Below are 26,362 nucleotides of genomic sequence, written 5' to 3'. Positions count from 1 at the left end.
GGACAAATTTGAGGTGACTAGCTGAGATGATCCAGCATCACAGACTACTCTAGCCAGGACCTGAACAAGCCCTGCACTTTCTCATTACACAGAGACTAGATAACAAATGATACAGCTACCCCTCCCAGGATTTGACAATTAACTCCAAGTTTTCTTTTCAGGACCCCTAAAGATGCCATTACCCCCAGACATCAGGAAGTAAACTTAAGAACATGCCACCCCCATTTCCAGGAGGTGGGGTCAGTGGTTTTCTGTCTTTCAATGGGTCATGAGTATTTGTCATCATTTAGGGTGTTAGGTTATAAGTTGTTATTGGTAATGGTCAGGAAAAAAGATGAACAAGGAGTTTAGGTTCAAGATTCTTGTTTTAAAAAGAACAAAAGGGGATATAGATATGATAAGATAGAAGGGTAGATTATTGAATCTACTCTAAAAGAAACGGGGGATATAGAAATAAAATAAAAAGGTGGATTATTGAATCTACTTTTAAACCAAAAAAAGCAACTACTATATTTAAATATTTTACATTGACATGGATCTTTGTATACTGATACAAATTTGAAATTGATTTTGTTAGAACATACTGTACATCCATTTCTACTCTTGCTCAAGGTACTGTACCTATACAACTCATTTAACAATGTCCTTAAAAGTTATTATTACCAACTATTTAGAATAATAAGGAAATGCATGTTAGTAATTATTCACCTATTACAATTGAACTTGTAGTCATGTTAGGTATGTTTTCAAGGTGAAACAAGAGATATATTTTAGATAGACAGGTCACCTTCAAACACTTCGGAGATCTACAGACTATGGCATTTAACGCTTTAATAACATAGGTTTTTTTTATGATAATGAGATGTCTGCTCCTGGCAGCACCAATCTACTTTAGAGATGATGGACATCAAAGAAACTCCATATGGAGTTTGCTTTCTTTGTGGCAAAAGTTAGCCACTGTGTAAGAAAATGTCCTTGCCTTGACTGCTGACAATATGCTGTCCAAAATGGACAAGCAGGATGCAAAATAAAGGACTGCTGAACTTTGCCAAGACAAGGTAGGACAGCCCTTCAGAATATCCTGTTTTACAGAACTCTGTCAGATATGCTAGGCCTGTAGGCCAAAGATGGATGCCCCAATGTTACAGATGAATCTTTGGTGACTGTCCAGGCAGTCAAATGTTTCTGTCATTTTTCACATTTTTTGGAAGTTGCTTGCTTGCACTTCCTGCCTACTCAGGTAATATTTCCGTTTTGGGTCTTGGATGGAGTTGAAGACTTTATTATTATAGTTATAATTTTCCTTGTTACTAGATTCAGAAAAGAAATTCATTAAAGAGGTATAAAGTGTATAAAGATAGACATCAAAAGATAGTTTGGGGTTGGTAATACAAGTTAGGATAGGAAGTGAATTGGGTATAGCACTTTGGATTCACCAAAATAGGATAGATAATGGAGTCTTTTCTCTGAATTTGCCAAATGTTTATGGACTAGACATTGTTGATGTATTTATTGCCTCTATATATTGTATATAGTTATTGAACTTATTGTATATAGTTTTTCTTATATTAGTTATAACCTTTTTTATTTTAGACAAAAAGGGAGAAAAGTGGTGATATTTTGTTTGTGCTCTAACAAATAAAGCTTGCCTGGAGATTAGAATGTAGATCCAACCACTAGAGGCCAGGCGGTGGTGGCACACACATTTAATCCCATTACTTGGGATCTCATGCCTTTGCTGCCAGTAATTGGGAGGCATATGCCTTTAATCCCAGTACTTGGGAGGAGGAGGAAGCAGGAAGTGATATGGTTGGTCAGAGAGAGGAAGTGATAAGGCAAGATGGAGACAGGAGCCCTTTCAGTCTGAGGATTCTTAGAGATAAGAAGTCTTTCTAGTGGCTGGCTGTTCTGCTTCTCTGATCTTTCAGCTTTCACCCTGATATCTGACTCCAGGTTTTTATTGTTAAGACCAATTAGAATTCACACTACACACATCTTTGCATCATTAAAACAAATGATTCACAGTAGAAACAAATGTAACACATCTCAAAATAATATTCAACAAACACAGTGTGAATCCTTTCTTGGTATCAATGAGAACTGGATAAACGAAGGCATCAAATATTGCATACAAACCTTGGGTTTCTTACCAGTGTCAGCTATTATTTGAAAGGAATCAGAGCAACTGAAATGTGGAAATCACATTTATTATACTAAGAGAGTCTATTTTCACTATGAGTCTTTTCATGTTTGTGAATGCTACTGTAACGACCAAAGGTTTTCCCACAATGCTTACAAACATAAGGTTTTTCTCCTGTGTGTACTACATCATGACTACGAAGGGAACTAGAAAAAGTGAAGGCTTTCCCACACTGCTTACATGAGTAAGGTTTCTCTCCAGTGTGACTTCTTTGATGTATGTGAACGTAACTGGACTGGGCGAAGGCTTTCCCACAATGCTTACATACATAGAGTTTTTCTCCTGTGTGAACTACAACATGACTTTGAAGGGAACTGGAAAAAGTGAAGGCTCTCCCACATTGCTTACATGAGTAAGGTTTCTCTCCAGTGTGACTTCTTTGATGTATGTGAAGGTAACTGGATTGAGCGAAGGCTTTCCCACAATGCTTACATATATAGGGTTTTTCTCCTGTGTGACTTCTTTCATGTATTTGAAGGTATCTGGATTGAGTGAAGGCTTTCCCACATTGCTTACACACATAGGGTTTCTGTCCTGTGTGACTTCTTTCATGTATTTGAAGGTATCTGGATTGAGTGAAGGCTTTCCCACAATGCTTACATACATAGGGTTTCTCTCCAGTGTGACTTCTCTCATGTACTTGAACATCACTGTGTCTCTTAAAAGATTTCCCACACTGTTTACATTCATGCTTTCTCTCTCTAGTGTGAATCCTTTTATGATTTTGAAGAGAACTGAGATTCCTAAAGGTTTTATCACACTGTTTACAGACATAGGATTTCTCTCTCATATGAATTTGTTCATGCTTCTGAAAGCTTTGGGGAGAACAGAAAGCCTCCCCACATTCCTTATGGCTTCCCACCATGTTCTTTATACATATGAGTTATGCATCTAGTCTGATATCTGAGGGACACATTTAGGGATGAAGGACCAATGAAGTCTTCACACCCAGGGCCTTCACATGGCTTTTCTCCAGTTTTTTGGTTCACCACAGGATCTGGAATCTCTTTGAAGATTTCTTCCCAATGACTACCTTCATAGTCACAGAGCCTCTCTACCACTTGACATCTGCAACAAAAGTAAAGCACATTACAAAATAATTTTACATTATGTCAGGAAAAGCGTAAGCTTTATATCCTGTATAAATTGTGTACAATGATACAGTGAAAGCTCAGTAAGATGGTTTAATTAGTAATAGTCTAAGCAGTGATAATCATGTGGAGTTTCTATGTAATTTTTCCAAAGTTAACTCTATTGCAAACATTGAAAAATCTGTTACATTTAAATATACCTTAAGCGTTCCTCATCTAAAACACAAAGGACAGATGTGTTAGATTTTAAAATATTAGACATACATGAGACCTAAATGCAAACATTCATTTAAGTTTCAAATATACCTTGCATCCAAAACATAAAGGTAACGTCATATAATCTCTTTAATAATTTTGTGTATGAAACAAAGTTTGTATATATTAAAACATCAGAAAGTGTTATGTGTGGTATCATGTTTATACGCAACAGATTCATGTTTAAATTTTTGAATTATAAATGCTCAGTCTGTAGGTGTATTCAAAGATATTTTGAAAACAAATCAGTTTGAAGCTTGGCTTACTTTGCTGTGTTTGTTTGAAATATTTTCTACAATTCCAGGTTTTCTGAGCAGCATTAGTTTTTCTCGTGAGTGCAAATTACCTCAGATTTCCCCTGGGATTCTTGTACTCATTTTCAGTGTTCTGTTCTCCCAATTTCTGTCCTAAAAGTAGACCCAGGAAACCCATTATTATGAGTTATTATGCAAAATTATGATTCAAGTTCTTGTTACACTGTGGTCACAAAGTTTATTCATCTAAGTATTCCATTTTCATATCCCAAGTCATAGAACAACAATGATTGGCAGTAGACATTGTGTGAACAAATTATATACCTCTTACCTATAGCATGCAGGTTCCTGATGGTTTCTCTCATCACAGCTCTGTAGAGATTTTTCTGTAAAGGATTCAGCAAAGTCCACTCCTCCAGGGTGAACTTCACAGCCACATCCTCAAAGGTCACTGACCCCTAAAACATATCACATATGTTTTCAGGAGAAAGGGTGAGATTGACAGTATTGGGGACCTATACTCAATTCACAGGAAATTCTCATGTTACTGGAAATTCTGACATTTATTCTGTGAATTGATTATTATATTCTGACCACTATCACACAATTTTTCTGGTGCTGCATTTGAACACTCCCTTGAAGAAATAACAGAACAGTGACATCTGGTGAGTTGTGATATGTTGTTGGGTCATTCCTAAGGTTTCATTGCATAGCGCTGGTCTGCAGCATGTACTACTCAGTGTACACAACAGTTACTGTCAGAAGTTTAGAGGCTTCAAATTCATTAAATGTAGGTGTTTACACAGTTCCATCTCCTTTACTTGTGTTTAGATGACAGGCTTCATCAGTATAGCTGCCAAAGGAGCTTAATTTGCCAAAACACTTCTTGTATTTGTTTACTAGCTTCCACTCTAAAAGTTGGTGCCTTTTTAGACACTCAGTAGAAAAAGCCTCCTTGGTCAGCCCCCTAATCTTCCTGGGTACCATGTCTAATAAGCTTCTTCTATAGACACATTTTCACACCTGCTGTCACAACTTGTCACTTGAGAAATATATAATTTCTATGATTACACTAACCAACAACATTTGGGAGCATGAACATAGTATACAATAGTTCAAATGAATTAAATGATACATAAGATTAAAGAAAGATAAGTGTTCTATAGTACAATAGTATAATTATCATTGACAATAATTTAATGCATATTTCAAAATGCAGCAGAAAATTTGACTTTCTGGAGAGATGGCTCAACACTTTTTTTTTTTGGCTAGGCAAGCGCTCTACCACTGCGCTAAATCCCCAGTCCCTCCCCACCCCCTTTTTTTTTTTTTTGAGAATTTGACTTTCTAATACAATGGAATGCTGTGTTATGCACCACATACACAGAAAATAGATTGATGATAGAACAGGTACTGTGGTATGGTGGCAGAATTGAAGAACACTTTAATATCTATGGGGCAAGGACAAACTGGTATCTAATTGGGTACTGTTTTATATTTATCTATATTTCATGTCCAGGAATCAACTTACTATATAATTAAATGAAAACAATAAAACTCTAATGCTTTGAAAAATCAGTCAAATCTTTAGAATGCAACAAAGAATTTTTCTTTTCTTTCTTTCTTTCTTTTTTTTTTTTTTTTTTTCGACAGGGTTTCTCTGTGTAGTTTTTTGGTTCCTGTCCTGGATCTCACTCTATAGACCAGGCTAGCCTGGAAATCACAGAGATCTGCCTGGCTCTGCCTCCCAAGTGCTGGAATTAAAGGCGTGGGCCACCACCGCCGGCTTAACAGAGAATTTTTCTTCTCATAAAAAAGAAGTTGTGTTAGTGTATGTCTTTAATCCCAGAACCTGGGAGGCAGAGGCAGGGCGACTCAGTGAGTTCAAGGTCATAGCCTGGTCTACATAGGAAATTTCAAGCTAGTCAGGGCCATATAATGATATCTTGGAGAGAGCAAGTCAGTGAGAAAGTGAGGATGGGGATGAATGAATCGAGGAGAGCAGTGGCGTTGGATGTAGGATGGTCACAGAGCTGGATGGAGCTCGCCTGTGGCTTTGGGAACTAGCACTCTGGACTGACTGCAATTCTGGTCAGCTAGCATGATCCCTCCCAGACATAATTTCCATGCTGAAGAAAAGAAAGTGATCCACGTCCCAGGCCATGATGTATCCTTGGATAGAGTGATCATGGCAGATGATGCTAAGATTTGGCAGTAGTGAGGTCTATATGGGTCAAGAAAGCTGTGGCCAAGGCTGTTCAGCAGCAAGTAAAATCTTTGTGACTCGGAAGCCTCAGTGGTTAAGAGTGCTCGCTGAGCAAGGGTGAGGACCTGCATTCTCAAGAGCACCCAAGTAGAAGCTAGGCGTCGTCACAGGTGACTGTAAACCCAGCACTGTGGGGCAGGGACAGGAGGATCGCCGGAGCTTGTCAGCCTAGCCATGGGTTCGGTGAGAGACCCTGTCTCACAGGAATAAGGTGAACCTTGACAAAACAAGCCACCAGATGTCCTGCTCTGGCCTCGTGCATGCCAGGACGTAAAGTCTCTCACAAAAGGACTGTCCCTTAAACCCCTAAACCTCCAACTCGGCTTCACACCATCCAGCCTCGAAATTCTTTTCTGTGGTGAAGCCCCGACTCCTGCTTTTGTCTGACTGGAGGTCGCCAAGTGGAAAGGGCACTCACCCTTCAGGACCGGGAGGCGGCAGAGCTAAGCCGCGCCTCCGCCCCTCCGTGGGACGCCGTGGGAGTCCCGGGCGCGGCTGCGCAGAGGCTCCGTCGGGGGGCGGGACCCAAGGGGCTGGCACAGCCCTGCCCGCCCGCCTCGCTCACCCGACGCTCACCATGTCTGCGCCCGGGGCTGCCGCGGCCCCACGGAGGCTCCTGGGCTAGCGGGGCTAGCGTTCACACGGCCAGGAGGCTCAGCCCCTTGGGACTCACACGGCCCACAGCAGTGAGGATGGAGGCGCCAGGAAGAAAGATGGCGGGTGAGGCGCTTTCGCTCAGCCCACCGGCGCTGCTGATTGGGCCGCTCACACAACCCGCGTACATCTTCGTCTGCACCGGCAGTTTCCTGTCCTATGGATCTCAAGACGGCTCCTAGGGATAGACGTCACACAGTCTAGGAAGCTAAACCGACCCGGACTCCCTCAGTTGGTTGCTGAGAGCCGCCAGGAAGAAAGATGGCAGACAAGGCCCTGCCTCTCGGCACTCCTGATTGGAGAGTTCGTACCTGCCGCTTCTGCGGCCGTCATTGCTGGTGCCCACAGATTCAGTCTCGGAGCCCTGAGTGACAGGATGTTATCCTCCCAACTCTGACAGCACCTCTTCCTCTCCTGTCAACAACCCTAATGAAACTCAGAGAGACACACAAAGACATGATAGATGAAAGGAGTCAAGGAGAGAGGGAGAGGGACAAGAGGGGGGTCTGTGTATGCGATATAAACAAGGTACATTATGTACATGAATGAAAATGTTACCATGAAATATTACGTATAATTAATGTATGCTAATGGAAACGTTATAAACGATACATTCCAGCAGTTAAGAAGTAAAAAGCTGCAGCAGTCCTTCAACAAAGGAAAGCTGACACATAAATAAATCCTTTTCAGGTTTATTATGAAGTGCCTCAAGCCATGATCCGTCCTCGAGGTGGAAGGGAAGGCACTAGACAGAGACGGGGAGGTGAGGGAGCGAGGGGCAGGCAGAGGCTGACAGACTGACCTTGAGAAGGGGAGGCGAGGTCAGAAGAGCTTCAGAGAGCAGCCTTCACCCCTGAGCTATCATCCTGAGTTGTCTCAGATTACTCTCCAGAACAAATTAAAAGTCTGATTTTTTTAAAAAAATAACCTTTTAGTGGACAGGATCTTTCATATCGTGTGATTTGGTTCAGCATAGTGTACATGACAAGGGAGCATGGAGCCAGGTACTATAGAGAACTGTCAAGTCACAGCACACTGCTTCTTAACTCTGTCCAAGAGAGAACTGCAGAGGGGCTATGGGATCAGGCCTAAAGAAGCAGGCTACTGCAAATCAGCCACAGTATCTCGGGTTCTTCTCTCTTGTCTCAAACTGGCCCATCTCAGGGCCAGGGTCTTAGGCCTCAAAGAAATACAGGACAAATGGTTAACCTAGGTGCCTATTAAAATATCAAAGCAGACACTGGCTGAAGTCAATGGTGGGTGGGACCAACCTAGATAGAGACTGCCTAGGTGTTGACACACCAGAGAAGAGGAAACCTTGATTGAAGAATTGCTGCCATCATACAATGGGTATGTATATGCATCATTTCCTTGCTAAATGATGTAGAAGGGCTCAGTCTACCACTGTGGGTACTACTATGTCTAGGCAGCTTTCCTGTCTTTAAAATCCAGAGAATCGAAAAAAAATTCTTTGCATATATGCATATATGCCTGCACACTTGTGGGTGCACAGAGGCCAGAGAACATCATTCTCTATCACTCTCCATCTTATTCTCTTGAGATAAGGTCTCACTGAACCCAGAGTTAGGCTGGCAGACAGGAAGCCACAGCCATACTCTGTGTCTGTCCCTCTCTGCTGAGATTACCAGTTAACAAGGACTATTGGGGTCAAGCCCCAGCTAGCCCTTTCCCAGGGTCTGGGCAAGGATCTACCACCAGCTGAGAATCTAATCTTAGGAATATTGAATGAATCTACACACACCAAGCTCTTTCAGTCCATTCATTTTATTCTTCTAAGTCAATTCTCAGTCTACAACTTTTCTCTCATACATTTCTGTGCTGTTCTTTGTTCTACCTTGAGTCTCTAAAGTTTCCAGGTTTTATACACATACAATCAGCAATTCTCTGGCCAAAGCAAGGCCACAAGGCTTGAATTCTTTCAGGGTCATAAAAGTAGATAAGATCGAAAAAAACAAAACAAAACAAAACAAAAAAAAAAAAAAAAAGTAGATAAGAGTTTACACCAGGCAGTGATTGTCAGGCTTTCTTATGACTCGAGGGGTGACTTGTAAAAGCCTCAGTGAACTCTTAAAGGGAATGGGGTCAAAAGATGGAGAGAGACCTTAAATCAATAGGGAAATCTAAGAAGGGAAAAAGGGGAATCTGTGTGTAATACTGCACTCCTAAGTGTGGTTAGATAATAAACTGAGTAGTAAACCAAGGTGAAAGTACAAGGAGTTAGGAATTGGTTAGTGTGAGCTTAGCCTGGAGCAGCACTTTCCTGTCTCTAGGAAGGGTGAGCCCAGGGCACGCTTGTTACCTGTCTATCTAAAGGCTGTGAATCAACAAATGTCCTTGGGTGTCTGAGAATGTTTCAAATGAGGTACTTTTGCCTGGACACTTAACACTGACCAAATGCCTGCCAATGAAGATAACTGCAGAAAGGCAGACCTCTCAGTTTTACATTGGAGAGAGGAACAAAGACCTGGTTGTGGCAAACAGGTTTTGACTGTGTGACTGTTTTCATACACAGCTGGGGGAATGTTATCCAAACACCCGAAATGTATAGGGGAAGTTGTGCCCAATAAATGATCAATCATACTGTTAGAAGTTCTTGGGAAAAGAATCAGATGGGAAGGGTACAATAGCACACAAGAAATTCACTGTAGGAAACAGCTAATACAGTATCACCAAAACTCAAGTTTTGGCTTTAACTTCCAACAGAACCCTTGGCTCTGATGGGTTAGCCTTGTCAGTGCCAGCTGAGTTCCTACTTCATATTTCTGTGACTTGCAGCAATCAGTGTTCTGTGGCTAAGCTCAGCTTTTTATGTGGGTGCTGGGGACTCAAACTCAGGTCAGTATAAGTGTACAGCAAGCACTCTTACTCACTGTGCCATTTCCCCAGCCAAGATGATGTTCATGCATAAACAGTATGTTTATACTCAAGGCCAATGTGAACTGACTATAACATTAAAAGATGACTAATTGATGACACATTTGCTAAAACACATAACAAGATTTATCACCTGCTCCTGTATTTATGTGTACCAATGCCAAGGACACAAGCTGACATATTAGGCCAGCAGTGAAAGCTTCTTTACACAGTGAGTTTCCATGAAGACTGACATGCACCTTAGCATGATGTCACCTGCTAATGCCTACTTTTCTTTAGAGCTCCGAGTTGGTGTTTCAATCTTGGTTCACCAGCTTTCTTGTCTCACAAAAATGGAAGCATTCATATTTGCAAATAGTATGTTCTTACATATATCTACATGATCTGTGCTCATTTCTATGTTCCTACTTTACAAAGCTGTCAAGCAAGAGATGTTTGAAAATTACTATGAAAGGCATAATATCGGGGACTATGGGGGTCCAGCCCCTCGATAGTCCCCTCCCAGGGTCCGGGAAGAATCTACAACCAGCTGATAATTAATCTTTGATGAGAAGAAATGAATCTATGTACACGAAACTCCTTAGTCCATATACTTTATTATTCTGTGACAGTTACAAGCTTATATTCTGCTCTCATATTTAGGTCTTTTCTTGCCTGATTTCTCTCTACACTTGTCCGCGGTCCCCTCTGGGTTCTATCTTAATTCCTTCATCTTGTTCTGCCCCTTCTAGGTTCTCATCCATCTTGTTCCTTCCCATATCATCTTTTCTCCCATCTCCTTCTCTCTCCTCATCTCGTTCTTCCTCACCTTGTTGTTCCCCAACTGGCTCATCATCCTCATCTTCCATCTCATTCCTCTAGTACTCTCTTCTAGCCCTTCAATCTAGCTCTTCCCCATCTCAGTTTGTTCCTTTCAAGTTCTTACCCGTCTAGTTCTTCCATTCTCTTTTCTCCTTTCTGACCCCCCCCCCCCCCCCCCCCCCCCCCCCCCCCCCCCCCCCCCCCCCCCGTGCCCTGGAAGTCCTGGTATATAAAGCCAGGCTTCCAGGGTCAAACGGAGGGGTGATAAGAATCACATTGAGAGGCAATAACCATTAATTATCATTTGCAAACCCAAAGGGAAGTGACCAATGGGGAAATTCAGGTAATATCTAAGAAGAGGGCTCCTATGTGCTCAACTATAATCTTAAACGTGATTGGTAGAAAATGTTAAGAATCTATAAGTTGCTAGGTCAATGGGAGAAAATAAAACTGCCTTCTTTTTTCCTGTGGCTCCTATCTGTCCTAGCTCTCTGCCGTTTTTCTTCAGGGTGGGGGAAAGTGTGCTCAGTCGCTAGGCAACCTGTGTACAGCTGGATGCCTCTGGTGATAGTTAAAGGGAGATCTGGAACTGGAGGTAAGGTTTGGGAAAGGAGGAAGTAAGGCTTAATTGGCACATCCACCAGGCCTTCTCAAACAGGTAGCCTGGATGGTTAAGTCTGTTCTTAGAGAATACAGAGATATCTCTGATAAAGTACTCTCCTCTATCTGGGGATGGACCTGGCCGGATGCTGCTAATGATGATAATTACAGGGAGGCTTGAACTGGGGTTCTGGCTGAGCATTGCTGTCAGGGCAGAAGGTTATCTAAATATTCCTAGAAGTGGTTAGGTAAGGAGTTAGCGGTCTATAAAGTTAGTAAGGCTGTAAGAAAGGAGGGTCTGAGCTGAATTGCACCTGACCTAGGTAGTGTCTCCTTGTGGAATTTACCTTAAATCAGGAGACTTGCATGTAGACTGTTATTACTGCTAGTCCTTGAAAGTGGCCAAGGGAGATATCTGATTCCAGAGAAAGCCTTTCCTGAGGCTGTTCTCCAAATACCTGGAATGTGTATGTCCAGAGAGTGATCAGTCCACACTGTTAGCCCTTCTTAGGGAAAAGTCAATTGGGAAAACTATGAAGGCACACATGATTTTCATAACAGAAGACAGCTGATATATAACAAGCCAAGTAACACCAAAAACTCCTTGGGATTTGGCTTCCTCTGGAGGAATTTCCTGATTCCTCCAGGTAGTGACTTTGCCATAACCAGCTGAGTTCTTATGATATATTCCTGCGGCCTGCAGCAGCATAACTTCTGTGCAGTGAGAGCTTTACTGTAATACTGGGCTCTTCATGCACTTTCCTAGGTTTCTACACTGGCAATTTACCTGAACATATCGCTTTCTTAGTGCTTTAGTCAGGGTTCTCTAGAGAAACAGAACCAGGGGATGATTATTATTAGCCTAGCTCTTGGTTCAAGGAAAGACTTTTTTTTTTTATTCAAAGGCAAAGCATGATACAGCAGGACATCTTCCTCTGGTCTCCAAAGGTGCACAGGCACACACATCTGCAATACACCTATGCACTCACCACATCCACAATGCTTACACACACTACACATGCACAAAATAATAAACTTAAAATAAAAAAAAGATCTTTCTGATAAACAAATCAAATATGGTATGTAGATAGATTTATTACAGCAATCCATTACATTCGTTGTGACTAATGACTTGGTCCTGGTTATCTCTGGCCAGAGCATACTTAAACCAGTGGGATATATCTTTTGATAAGAGAAGTAAAGGGAAAATTATGATAAAAAACTATAACATAAATATAAATATAAAAAGAGCATTAGTTAGTAGGATTCTACTACATAAAGACATTTCACCAGTATTTTGACAATGACTATAACATGAAAGGAAAAATTTGAAAAATTGTAAAGTTGATCTCTTTTTGATGATTATTTTGCAGATATATTGTCCATATATGAAAAATAACATGTGTCAATGTATACACTGTTGAAAACAGTTAAAATATAAAATATGTACAGAAATCTTATTTGGAGAAAATATTAAAAGTGAAAAATAGTTAAATCTACTTTAAAGTCATTTGTTCTGAATTTATATACATATATGACCTATGACAAGAGCCTAGTAGGAAAATCATAAGTATTAATAACCTTTCATATTTGTGAGCACTGAGCTTGCATGTGTGGAAGCTAGAGGACAACATCAGGTAAATCTCTCCTACCTCTCTGCCTTATGTGCTTGAGACATGGCCTTGCACTAATCTTAGAGCTTGTTTTCATCTAGACTAGTTGGCCAGCAAGCTCCAGTAATCTTCCTGAACCCCTACTTTCAATGCTGGGGATACAGGCATGTTTAGTCATAGCTGGCTTTTGGCATTAGTGCTGGGGATCTGGCCTAGGTCCTGAAGCTTTTCCATTGAGCCATTTTCAGAGCCCCAATTTAAAATTTTTTACAAGTCCATTAGCAAAATTATTTTAAAACTACATAAAAATTATGACTGCTCACATATTAGAAAGACATTTCAATTCAACATTTAAAATTAAAAGCAGAAAAAGTTATTAACTGAATTTACTAATACTGAAACTACAGATTAAGCACATGCAACTGTTTAAGTAAACCTTAGCAAATAATTTCAATGAAACATTGATTTTCAAGAAAAAAAATTAAAGCACAGTTTAGATCTACTTAAGAATGTGACACTGACAAACATTTATAAACATTAGAACATTTCCTCTAAAGGGTGTAATTTCTAAAGCATTCCATAAATTATTTTATGCCAGGCTCTTCACATTAGTTATGTTAATAGAATCCTACTACATCAGCCTTTGACACATGCTACAAATGACAATTCTACTTACATTTACAAGTTTTGACTGTGTATATGCTGGCCAACTGAAGACTTACAGATTTCTTCTAATCAAGGTTCTTGATACAATGTGTCCTTTTGTGTGTGTGGTGTGCATACATGTGAGGATGAGTGTTCATATGTGTGTGGCTGCACACTGTACTTGCATGTAGAGGCCAGAGGTTGATGTTAACGTTGGATATCTTCCTTAATCACTCTCCACTTTACTTTTTGAGAGATCTCTCACTGAATCTGAATAGACTTGAGTAGACTAGTTAACCAGCAAGCTCAGGGATCTCTTGTCTTTGCCTCCCTAGCACTGGAATTACAGGCATGTGTCACCATGTCTGGCTTTTATATGGGTGCTAAGGATTTAAACTCAGGATCTCATGCTTCTGTGGTAGGCACTATACAGATTGAGCCATCTCCCCATCCTCCTAGTGTTTTGGTTTTTTTTGAGAACTGAACAGAGACAAGTAGAGATAATCCCACATGCTTTACATTGATACACATTAAATTCATTATGCCATCATGCTTACTAGAAAGAGTTTGTAACAATGGGGCTCTCCTTTACTCTATATTTAGAGATATTCTCCAATGTGTCTCCATTCATGTTTTTGAAGGGAACCACAACATGTTAAGGCTTATTCACATTGTTTACAACCATATAGTTTGTTTTTTATTTTGGTTGTTGTTAATGAGATTAAAACTTATTCAAAGAGAAGGTCTTCCAATGTAGCTTACACACAGTGCATCTTTTCATGGTATCGAAGAGAACCATGAGTACTGTAGGATTTCCCACATTGTTTACATACATAGGGTTTCTCTCCAGTGTGAATTCTTTCATGGCATCGAAGGGAACTGTGATCAGTGAAGGCTTTCCCACAGAACTTACATACATATGGTTTCTCTCCCCTGTGGATTCTTTCATGGCGTTGAAGAGAACTATGATAAGTGAATGCTGTCCCACATAACTTACATACATAGGGTTTCTCTGCACTGTGAATATTTTCATGGCAACGAAGAGAACTGTGATACATAAAGGCTTTTCCACACTGTTTGCATACATAGGGTTTCTCTCCGGTGTGAGTCCTTTCATGGCAATGAAGGGAACTATGAAATGTGAAGGCTTTTCCACACACCCTGCACAAACAAGGTTTCAATCCGCTGTGAATTCGTTCATGTTTTTTCAATGCGCTGCTCAACACAAAGGCTTTCCCACATTGCTTACACCCATAGGATTTCTCTCCACTATGAATCTGTTCATGGTATCTAAGAGCATTGTGATGCATGAAGTTTTTCCCACATTGCTTGCATGCATAGGGCTTCTCTCCACTATGAATTCTTTCATGGCATTTAAGAGAACCTTGACGACTGAATGCTTTCCCACATAGCTTACATACATAAGGTTTCTCTCCACTATGAATCCTTTCATGACATTGAAGAGAACTGCAATCAATGAAGGCTTTCCCACATACCTTACATTCATAGGGTTTCACTCCAGTATGAATTCGCTCATGTCTTCGCAAGGCACTAGAACAAGTGAATGCTTTTCCACATTGCTTGTATATATAGGGTTTCTCTAAACTGTGAATCTTTTCATGGCATTGAAGGGAATTGTGATCACTGAAGGCTATCCCACATTGATTACATATGTATTTTATTCCATCATTAGTTTGTTCATGACTTTCAACCTTACTCAAACAAGGAAAGACTTTCAGAAATTGCTTGCATTCATAGGGTTTCTCTCCACTATGAGTCCTTTCATGGCGGCGAAGGCCACTGGAATAAGTGAAGGTTTTGCCACATTGCTTACATGTATAAAGCTGTTCTCCATTATGTGTCTTTTCGTGTGTCAAGAAAGAACTGGAAGAGTGAAAGGCTTTACCACATACTTTACATATATATGGCCCATGTCCATTATGTGTTATGTGCTGTTGAATATCAGCAAGAGTCAAAAAGTCTTTTCCACTCTGCTTTAAAACACAAGGATTTTCTGTAGCATGCATTCTTTCAGGGACCTGAACATTACTGTGTCTACTAAAACCTTCCTCGGTTTGCTTACATTCATAAGTTTTCTCTTCCACATGAGTCTTTACGTGTTCCAGAAAGCACTGAGGAGAACTAAAGACTTTCTCACATTCCTTATATATGGCTGGTTTCTCTGCATATTCTTGATTCTCACATAGTTTGTATACAGTCTGAACTGAAATGGGAAGAATTTTTCTTAAACTTTCATAGTCATCTTCAAGGGTCTTGTCTTCTTGTTTTTTTGCTGGAATGTAGATCCAGAAAAATCACTTTGAGTTAATACAACACTATAGAAAAGTATTAGATTCTAAGTAGGTTTCTGGTACAACATGACCATGACTGGTTTATTCATCAAAATTTCCGTGTCTGTACAAATAATGGAGCTGCATTGATAAGTAAAAATACATTTTTCTCATGGACTAAACAAGGCAATGATTTCACTCTTACCTATGGCAGCCAGGTTCCTGAAGGTTTCCTGCATCACATCTTTGTGCAACCTCTTTTGGGAAGAATTCAGTAAAGCCCACTCCTCTGAAGTGAAATTCACAGCCACATCCTCAAAGGATAAAGACTCCTGAAAAATGACATTATTTTCAAGAGGAAGAGTGAGACACGTTGGAGATATCTACTCAATGCACATGATGTTTATAGAATGTTGTGTTGTCTAAATGTTAAATCTATGTAATGCTCATCACTGTTCTGGTCAATGCGCTCACTTTTTTTTTTGTTTGTTTTTGTTTTTGTTTTTTGAGACAGGGTTTCTCTGTGTAGCTTTGCGCCTTTCCTGGTACGCACTCTGTAGCCCAGGCTGGCCTCGAACTCACAGAGATCCACCTGGCTCTGCCTCCCGATGCTCTCACTCTTTAACAATGTAATTCCAATGCTAGGCTGGAACTAAATTATAAAGCAAAAGTAGATGCCTGTTATGCTGTTCGGTCACCCAGTAAAGTCTGTAAAATGGTTCTGTTGCACCTCTCATTAAAAAAAAAAAAAAAAAATCCTACTAGGCCAGGCATAGCAGTGCACACCTTAATCCCAGCACTCAGGAGGCAGAGGCAGGCAGATCTCCTTGACCTGCCAGTCTTATATTGTGAGTTCCTGGCCAGCTAGGGCTACATAGTGAGGCGCTGTCTTAAAAAATCCCACTAGTCAGTATCCATAATAGAGTTAACATCAGCTATGTGGAGACTATTCTTAGAACAGGGCTTGGAAAAGTGCTTGCCTCTCAAGCATGAGGGCCTGAGTTTGAGCCCCCACAATTCCACATAAAATTTCTGGGTATAGTGGAACATACTTGTAATCCCAGCCCTGGAGATTACAGGTGGAGACAGGTAGATCCCTAGTGCATACTGATCAGCCAATCTAGTACAACTGGTAAGCATCAGGCAAAAAAAGATCCTTTTGCAAAAGGTGGACAGCATTCCCAAGGAATGACCCAAGGTTGTCCTCTGACCTCCACATGCATGTGCATACACATGTGCATGTGTACTTGTGCAAACATCTGTAAGCATATATATGCATTTAAAAAAAGATACATTTTCAACTTTCCCTGGGGTCTGAGACCTGGTATTTGGATGGACGTCACTAGCCTACCTGTGGAGAGGGGCTCAGTGTTCTAGTTTATGACAGCAATTGTTTAACTTGCATTGTCCCTCTAAATGTCTGAAAGCTTCTGACATGCTTAGCAGAAGGATATTACCTGATCAGAATGAAAATATGCTCTGGAGGATTAGTCTCCAATGAGCTGGTCTGACTGATAATACAGAATAAACACTTCATCTCCCAAATTCTTCCTTAGGAAGCTGCACATCTTTGGCTGCACAGAGAAAACTTGGGAATCTTAAATATTCTGAAAAACCTATAAAGGATAATCTACTATGATAATGTGAAAAGACTTTAGTTTTTCCTCAAAAATGCTAAGAGAAATAGAAATGAGGTAAATGGCATTGTTAGAAGGGGCTTACTGTCAGATATACTGAGGAAATATAATTATTTCTCAATACATCTTTATCGAGTGGACTACTAATCCAGAATTTCCTTGATCAGAAGATCCCTACATATAAATACATAGAAAAGCCCATAAAGAATGTACCATGTAGGCCGGGTGGTGGTAGCGCACGCCTTTAATCCCAGCACTCGGGAGGCAGAGCCAGGCGGATCTCTGTGAGTTCGAGGCCAGTCTGGACTACCAAGTGAGTTCCAGGAAAGGCGCAAAGCTAAACAGAGAAACCATGTCTCGGAAAAAAAAAAAAAGTTTAAGAATGTACCATGTAAACATATATGAACTGAATATTTTACAAACAGCACTGGGCAAAAGGGTTTAAACAAAATAACAGTATGTGGCTTCAATACCCTGATACCACAAATAGATCACCCAGAAAAAAAATCAACCAAGGAACTTCAGAGTTAAACTGCACCATAGATCAAATGCACTTAATGGCCATTTACAGAATAGTCTATCAAACAACTGCAGAAGACACATTCTTCTCAGCATCAGATGGAAGATTCTCCAAAAATACATTACGTATTAGGTGACAAAGCATTAGCAAATTCAAACACACATACACACACACACACACACACACACACACACACACACACACACACAGCAACTAACCAAATTAAAAAAACAAAAACCCAAACATACTCTGAAATGCTTTCTTACATTATATCAGATCAAAAAAGTCAAATTGCAAAGTATTTAATTTGGAAAAAAATATTAAGAAACCCAGAGCCAGGAAGACAGATTAGTTGGTAAAGTGCTTGCCACCTAAGCATAAAGACCTAATTTGTTCCCTAGTACTGACAGAAAAAGTTGGGCATGGTGGCACACACTGTGTGCTGGGGACTTGTAAGACCTGTAGTTGTGAAACTATTAGAGGAAGATAAAATGAAGCCAACTGTTTTGTAGAATGAAATATGATAACAAAAATAAATGAAAAGAAGCCTTTACCAAATATAATGTCATATGGAAAAAGAGACTAAACAGGACAGGAAATTGGGAAGAGGCAGGAATTGGGGATGAATCTGGGAGGAATTAGGAGAAGTGAAAGTGAATATGATAAAAATACATTGTATGCTGGGTGGCAGTGGCTTATGACTTTGATCCTAGCACTTGGGAGGCAGAGCCAGGAGGATCTCTGTGAGTTCGAGGCCAGCCTGGTCTACAGAGCGAGATCCAGGATGGGCACAAAACTACACAGAGAAACCCTGTCTCAAAAACAAACAAACAAACAAACAAAAAATTGTATGCTTATAGGAAATTTAAAAAAAAATACATTAATAAAGAAGAGACAAGCAAGTAATTACAGGAAAGATAAACAATCTTGAAGTGATCCATATGTAAGCAGAAAACTGACTCACAATATAGCAGGTATCAACAATGTCTTAGTTAGGGCTTCTATTACTGTGATACACATCATTACCAAAAGCACCCTGGGATGGAAAAGGTTTCTTTCAGCTTACATGTACCAACCACAGTTTATCAGGAAGGAAAGTCAGGGTAGGAACAGAAGCAGAGACCATGGAGGACCAGTGCTTACTGGCTTGCTTTTCATGGCTTGCTCAACCTGGTTTCTCTTTCTTTCTTTTTTTAAGATTTTATTATTATACATACAGTGTTTTGTCTGCATGTGTCCTTGCAGGCCAGAAGAGGGTACCAGATCTTATTACAGGTGGTTGTGAGCCACCATGTGGTTGCTGGGATTTGAACTCAGGACCTCTGGAAGAGCAGTCTGTGCTCTTAACCACTGAGCCATCTCTCCAGCCTGTTAACCTGGTTTCTTGTAGTACACAGGACCATCATCCCAGGAGTGGCACCAACACAGTAAGACGGGTCCTTCCATATCAATCAAGAAAATGTACCACACAGGCCAGTATGATGGAGGCATTTTCTCATAATTGAGGGTCCCTCTTCCAAAATGACTAGCTGGTGTCAAGCTGACATAAAATAAGCCAGTACAAACATTAATGTCAGAAATCAACCTGCTTAATATACTCTAGGACAAATTAGTATTTACTTGGAAACATGCACAGATTTCCCTTTCTCATGAAGATTAATCAAATTATACACTGAAATGGAAAAGACAAAATTCAAGTGTTTTGAGAAGTCATAGTCAAGTATCTTTTGATGTGTAAAGTTTCCTTTAGATATGCATATTTAGATATGTAGAAGATATGCAGATTAGTAAGTATAATGCCAAACAAACAAAATCAAGAATTAAAAATCTGCACCGAGCAGTGGTGATGCATGCCTTTAATCCCAGTACTTGGGAGGTAGAGGCAGGTGGATCTTGGTGAGTTTGAGGCCAGCCTGTTCTACAGAGCGAGTTCCAGAACAGCCAGAACTGTTACACAGAGAAACCCTGTCTCGAAAAACAAAAAAACAAAACAAAACAAAAAATTAAAAATCTAATAATTGACATTAGATGCAAGAGAGCCTTTAATAACATTCCATCCATGTCATGATCAAAGCTCAGAATCTAGTAGGTAGGCACAGGAGGATTATAGATTAAGATAATAAAGGCTTTCATGACAAACAGAACTAGTAATAACATGCTAAATGAGGGAAAACACTGAAAGCATTTTTTTAAAGATCAGAAAAAAATTACTCGGTGACTACCCACGACTCTTTTTGAATATAGTACTAAACTATTAGCCAGAACAAATATGCAAACAAAAGCAACAATAAGTATACGCGGATCTCTGAGTTCGAGGCCAGCCTGGTCTACAGAGCAAGTTCCAGAATAGGCTCCAACAGCTATACAGAGATACCATGTCTTGAAAAACAACAAAATGAAACAAAACAAAACAAGAAAAGAGTTCCAGGCCAGCTGGGTACACAGCAACACATTCAAGAAAACCAAGGACAGATCAAAAGATTACACCAAAAAGGCTTTAAGAGATTATAAACTATTTAGATAGGCAGGGGAGGGTACAAAATCAATAGGCAATGCCCTACATTTTCTCCCAGTGTTAATGAACTATCTCACAGAGACAGTTAAGATTGTCAGGAAGTCATGATATATGTACACATAAACTAAAATGTCCAAGAAAACCTCACTGATTATGTGAAAATCTTCAACAAAGACAGTGTTGAAGAAATAGAAATAGAAGAAACAGAATAGAAAGAAATAGAAAGAAAGGGTGTGAAGGTAGGGTGGTAGGGAGGTTTGGGGAGGAGTTGGGGGAGAGGAAAAGTGTGATCAGAAAATATTGCATGAAAATTTTTTTCAATAAAAAAGGCAAAAGAAATATTAAGAAAGAAATTAAGCAAGACATTAGAGGAAGAAAGACCTACCATGATCATGGATTAGGAGAATCAATATCACTAAAATGACTCAAAGTAAAAAAAGAGAGAAAGAGAGAGAGAGAGAGCGAGAGAGAGAGAGAGAGAGAGAGAGAGAGAGAGCAATGCTGCATGTTTTACATGACCTGATTTCAAAACACATAGAACAGAACAAAATCTGACAGAATACTGTCATAAATATAGATGTGCAGTCCAGTGGAAGAGAAAAGAGCACACAGGAATAACCCACGCGTTTGGCCAGTTGATTTTCAACAAAGGTGCCAAAAATATACACCTGAGGAAGGACGCAATAACTGATAAATGATGACGGTAATACTGGATTTCTACATGGAGATGTCTGAAACTAGACCTCTAGAGAAACTAGACCCTAGAGAAAAATCAATTCATAAATTGTTCACTTGTTGCCTCAAAATGATTGGCTGACCAGAAAAGACAAAACACTATTAAGCACTCTCTATTAAGTCAGCACCTTAATACTGTTATTTACCACTCCAAGAAAAGCCCTTCTTTTCTACCTCCTGATAAGCTTTCACACCTGACATCCGGGGCCTTCTCTCTATTTGTAAGTCTTTTCATGTGAGGCCATACCTTAATTAGCATTAAAAAATCGAATCAATCCCTACAAACAGTTTAATTGCATCACAGACGGCCACACATCTCCGCTCCGTGTTTCTCACAGGGATCGGTGGATCGCCCGGCCCGGTAAATTTGGCAATGTCGGGGAGGACCTGAGAATTGAGGGATTTCAACTGTCAATCAAAAAACAAACAAACAAACAAAAAAAAGCATTTGCCTGGGGGACAAAATCGTGGATTTTAGGAACGGCCTGGCATGAATCGGAAAGACAGGAAAATCCGGCTCTCCTAGGCAGAACAAAGCGATCGCGCATCGGCCCGCAGGGCTCGGGCCCACGACCCTCGGCCACCGCGTATTCGGGGAGTCCGGGGCGCAGCTGCAGAGGCGCCCCCCGCTACCCAGCCCGGCCGGTCCAACAGCCCGGCCCGCCCGCCCCCGCACCCCCGGCGCTCACCATGGCTGCGCTCGGGGCCTCCTGCGGCCTCACGCAGCTCCTAGGTTCAGGGGCCGTGGAGCCGCTGGGGTCCAGCGACCCGGGACTCCCTCAGCTGACTGGACAGCCTTGCAAGGAAGGAGAGTTGCCAGGAAGAAAGACGGCGGAGGAAGAATTTCCGCCCCGTTCTCCGGCGCTCCTGATCAAACTGGTTGCACCGGATCGCCACTTCTTGCGTCCGAATCCCTGGACTGCTGCCACCTGACTCTGTTACTAGGTTTGGAGGTCATACAAAAACCCCGAGGCTGAACAGCTTGCCACTCCATAAACTGACACCACCGGGCCAACTATGGAGGCACCAGGAAGAAAGATGGCGAGTGACGCTCTTCCGCTTCGCCTGCCGGCGGTCCTGATAGGACAACTCATACTGGCCGCTTCAGCTGCCCCCAGGATTGTTCCAGGGGGTCAGTTTCAGTCTGTGCGGCTGAACAATCCGCGCTCCCCGAGCTGACGAGCGTTTCACCACTATGGTGAGGAAAATCCCGTCGGGGCTCTTGACTCACACACGGAGCCCTTTGTGGCGGAATAACGGACGCCTACCTGGCTGGCTGGAACCAAAACAAGCGTTCCAGCCACAGTCGTTCTGTGCCCAGTCTTCTCTTGGTGAGGACCAGCTGACCTTGGATACCGCTGCATTTAAGCAGAACTTGCCTCTGACGTTGCCGAACGGCCACCTGCTGCATTTCTACACACTGCACCCCTCCCACTTTGGAAATGAACTCACCAGTTTAAGTGAATTACAAGGTTAGTGTCCCACGGAGACAATCCATGTGCTCAGAAAAGAGGAAGGCTAGCTTAGGACACACTGAAACAGGTACAGCCTGATGCCATTCTTGAACAATTTCGAATGAGACGGTTTGGTTCAGAGCCAAGACTTTCTCAAACTTTTTTTTTTTCATTCTACTCATTTTCACTCAAGAAAAGATAAACATGCCAAAAAGAGAATACAATCAGTCAATGCATATGGAAACTGGAGTTATATGCTAGCAGTGTTTCACAGAGGGAAGAAAAACATTTGAACTCTTACACAATAGCCTGTTTCATCCACTTTTACAAGGATCGAGAAGGCGACAATATTTTAAGCCTGAGAACTAACACCATAACAAGGCATCCTTTCTGAAAATGTTTCATTACAAAAATGGTATGTTCATCATAGATTCAATTTCTCTGCGTCCGTAGCACCTAGATTGGTCCACTTTGCCCACAAGTCCCAGGCTGTGAGAGACTTCCTTTTCCTGTTTAAGTCTTTACCGATTCAGACAGTTCAAATGCAGAGCGTTTTCTGATTACCATAGCTTCTGTATGGGGCCTCTAAGTCCCTCATCTGTATACTTTCTCATGGATTGTGCCTTCCTTTGTATTAGGTCAACCTTGAGGGACACTTTCTTTCTTTCTTAGTAGTTCTTAGAAAATTTCATACAACATATTTTGATCATATTCATGCCTGCCTCAAAAACAAATTATATTTATCAACACATTGATTGAAATAGTTATGAAAATTGTACAGAAATTGTTTGAAGAAAACATACATTAAAAAGTAAAACTAGTGAATACACACACAAAAGGTTTTTTTTTTTTTTTTTTTCCTGAACACAGGCTAAATATATAAGAAACTGTCACATCACTCCAGTAGGGACGTCAACAAATTATTTTCCAAAAAAAATGGAAAGCTTCATGCATTTCAGTTTCATCCTCATGCAGGAACCATATCTTTTGGTAGTTCGGATTTTAGTATATGTGTTATCAAAGTGAGCCCAATATCTCTAATACCATTAACCACAATTTTAAAACTATAAAAACTAATTCTATTGACATCTTAGAAAACCACCTCATTCCCTAATGGCTTAAAATAAAAACAAAAAACCAAATGTTTAGGATATAATTTGATTTAAAATTACTGCCTACTGAACTCACTATTGATATTGGTGAATTGTTATTCCTCAAACCTGGCAGAACTGCTTTTTCTGCAGCCCTTTTTCTTTAATTTTTTATTGAGAGCTACTGGTAGTGAAAGTCCATGGAGCATACAGCAGTGACAACTAGTGTTCAGAAGGCCAACCTATCAGAACTAAGGGTTCTGTTAGAGGAAACCATCATGTAAGGCGTTATGGAATTACTGCCTTTTGAATGAACTGGCTGTCTCTTGTTGTAACTTCTTGTGCAATAACAGCAATGAGTCTCCCCACTTACCATGCATCTCCATGTTGTGTGTACATGTAATCTCACGACTGCATCTCAATCTTGGGCAGAACTTTCCCTATACGTTTGGAGTAATTGGACAACTGTCCCCAGCTGAGTTTATTTTTCATTAACATATATCTGGCTAGGGCCATTCTCCAGACAAAAGTATTTCAGCAAAGATACCTTTTTCCAAGGACAAAACTGCACATAGATAAACATTAGCTCATCTCACTCACAGATAGAGAAAAGAACCACAAACAATTAAATCCTCAACCCCTTACCTTCACCCCGGGTTATTTTCACAAGACCCTAACTTAAGAGATTTTTCTGCTCACATTCCTGAGATGATGTTTTAGCCATTTGCTAGATACTGAGTTAAGGCAGTTACCTCCCACTGACCCAAGGAGATTGCCTCCAGGCCAGGCAGGCAATAGATACCAAACTTCTTTCTTGTGCAAATTAAGTTTTTATTCCTCCTCAGCCAGGTGCTATTCTGCCCCGGCCAGCAGGGTCTTCAATGAGGACCTAAAGGGAGAGCCGGGGAATGAGAGGGACAAGAGAAACAAAGAATGAGAGCAAGACAGGACATCTGATCAAGCTCCAAAATTTTATTTTTCTCTCAAGGCATATATAGGTAGGCAAAGGGGGTTGCAAGCAGGAAGGGACTTAGTAATGGGGGTTGCAAGCAGGAAGGGACTTAATTATGGGGGTTGCAAGCAGGAAGGGACTTAGTAATGGGGGTTGCAAGCAGGAAGGGACTTAATTATGGTCTGTTCAGCCAGCAGGAAATGTTGCTCTGAAGGTTATCTATCTACCCTTGTCTAACTGCCTAATTGCTTAACTGCAGCTCATTCACCTGATATCTGAGAAGAGGTTCTGGTATCTGTGGGAAGAGGTTCTGGTGCTATGGAGACTTAAGCAAAGTCTAGATCTAAGAAAAGAGCAGAGAAACCCAAATATGGCAGCATGTGTGTCAAGGTCACTTAGGCTTATGGCTCCCATCACTATTCCTAGATTTTCTCCTCAGCAATTACTCTTGAGTGAAAGTACTTTTACTAACCAAATACTACCTGCTCTGACATAGGTTGCTTAGCCACCTACCATATGTCCCCCTTCCTATCAGAAAGCAGCTGCAGCTGGGATGAGCGGGAAAAGTGGCACCAAAGACAGTTTACTTTCTTGTGACTTACTGACCCCTAACATTTTACCTAGCCATTTCTAGATTGTAGTTTGAGCACATAAATTCCCTAATGATCTTAGCCTTTAGTTGACCCTACCAGAGAACTCCCCTTTAATCACTCCCCTTTTGGGTTGTAATTGGAAGCTGACAATTAATTGCTTTATGTGTGGGTCCTTATCACCTCTCTCTGAGACCCTGAAAACTTGAAGCCTCACATTGCTTTACCAAAGAATTACTGTGTGGTTCTCTGAGAGCACTGAGAGGAGAGGATTGATAGAGAAGAACAAAGATGAGGACGGAGATGGTAAGAACTAGGTAGAATGATGAGAGAACAGCAGAAGGGACTGAGAGCAGGAGGGACTGAGAGCAGGAGGGACCGAGAGGGGCTAAGTAAGAGAGCAGAAAAGAAACTGTGTAGATAGAATCACCATAGAAGAATAAAGAGAATGGACTAAAGAACTCAGTGTGCATAGATTTATTGAATATCCCTCAGATTAGAATCCTCAGCTGGTTGATAGACTCTTCCGCGGACCCTGGGAGCAAACAATATAGGCTGGACCTAATATTGTTTGCATTAATTTTTACTATCATGTGTATGATGTGTGAGTATGTATGTATATTCCATGGTGTGCACATGGAGATTACAGGCCAACTTTGTGGAATTAGTTTAATTTTTTGACCTTTATGTGCTTTCTGGGCATTGAACTCAGGCCATCAGACTTGTGCAAGTGCTTTTACACACTTAGCCATTTCAAAGGCTTACATTTATTTTCAATTTTGAAATTAGAAATACATAGACTGAAATTAGAAATACATAGTTCAGAGATCTACTTTAGGAGCAGGTCACTGATAAGCACATTATATTTACAATCTTTACAGCACTTCTTTTAACATTGTGTAATTTTCAGAGCAGTTTATAAATTACTTAGCATCAGGCCACACTTGGTACCATTGTTTTGGTAGAATTCCACTATGGACAATTTTCTTACACTTACCAAACTATTTGTTACAAGTAAAATTTTTATTTTATATTTCACATTTACATGATTTGATGCAGGTGTACTCACATGGCCAACTAAAGACTTACATATATCTTCAAAAGAATCTTTTTTAGCGTGGTGGGTTCTATATTTTTTAATTAAACTGAGATGACAAGAGGTGTCCCCACATGTTTATATTGATATGAATTTTCTTCATTTGAACTGTTGATATTTCCTAGAAAAATCTTATGATAATGGGGCCTCCCCACATTCTATATTAGGGATTTTCTGATTTTATATTTTGAACAGGAACAAGAACAT

At 40.7% G+C, this 26,362-nt stretch overlaps 2 protein-coding genes across 2 annotated transcripts; both read right to left on the bottom strand.

Annotated features, from left to right (window-relative positions):
* Positions 1 to 1,942: 1,942 nt before the first annotated feature.
* LOC128119195 (zinc finger protein 664-like) lies at positions 1,943 to 10,576 on the bottom strand. The gene is given in 5 exon segments (XM_052752453.1): positions 1,943 to 3,051; positions 3,053 to 3,268; positions 3,893 to 3,953; positions 4,132 to 4,258; positions 6,740 to 10,576. Coding segments are annotated over 5 exon segments (1,353 nt in total). The 5' UTR covers positions 6,851 to 10,576; the 3' UTR covers positions 1,943 to 2,213.
* A 1,515-nt stretch (positions 10,577 to 12,091) lies between these two features.
* Positions 12,092 to 22,569, bottom strand: LOC128119194 (zinc finger protein 709-like). Its single transcript, XM_052752452.1, has 3 exons — positions 21,662 to 22,569; positions 15,771 to 15,897; positions 12,092 to 15,567 (listed from the first exon to the last, which is right to left on the bottom strand). Exons 1-3 carry the CDS (start codon positions 21,662 to 21,664, stop codon positions 14,033 to 14,035), a joined length of 1,665 nt encoding a protein of 554 aa, XP_052608412.1. The 5' UTR covers positions 21,665 to 22,569; the 3' UTR covers positions 12,092 to 14,032.
* Between the last annotated feature and the right edge of the window lie 3,793 nt (positions 22,570 to 26,362).

Source organism: Peromyscus californicus, unplaced genomic scaffold, assembly GCF_007827085.1.
Source record: "Peromyscus californicus insignis strain IS unplaced genomic scaffold, ASM782708v3 Scaffold_23__1_contigs__length_62951481, whole genome shotgun sequence".
In the NCBI taxonomy this organism is placed as follows: domain Eukaryota; kingdom Metazoa; phylum Chordata; class Mammalia; order Rodentia; family Cricetidae; genus Peromyscus; species Peromyscus californicus.
Note: the sequence above shows the minus strand (reverse complement) of the source record. Positions and strands in the feature narration are given on the sequence as shown.

What these genes read in the sequence shown, in the direction of transcription:
- LOC128119194 (XM_052752452.1), bottom strand. An exon ending in CAGGAACCTGGCTGCCATAG is followed by an intron (nt 15,568 to 15,770) that starts GTAAGAGTGAAA and finishes TCTACATTCCAG; the next exon opens with CAAAAAAACAAGAAGACAAG.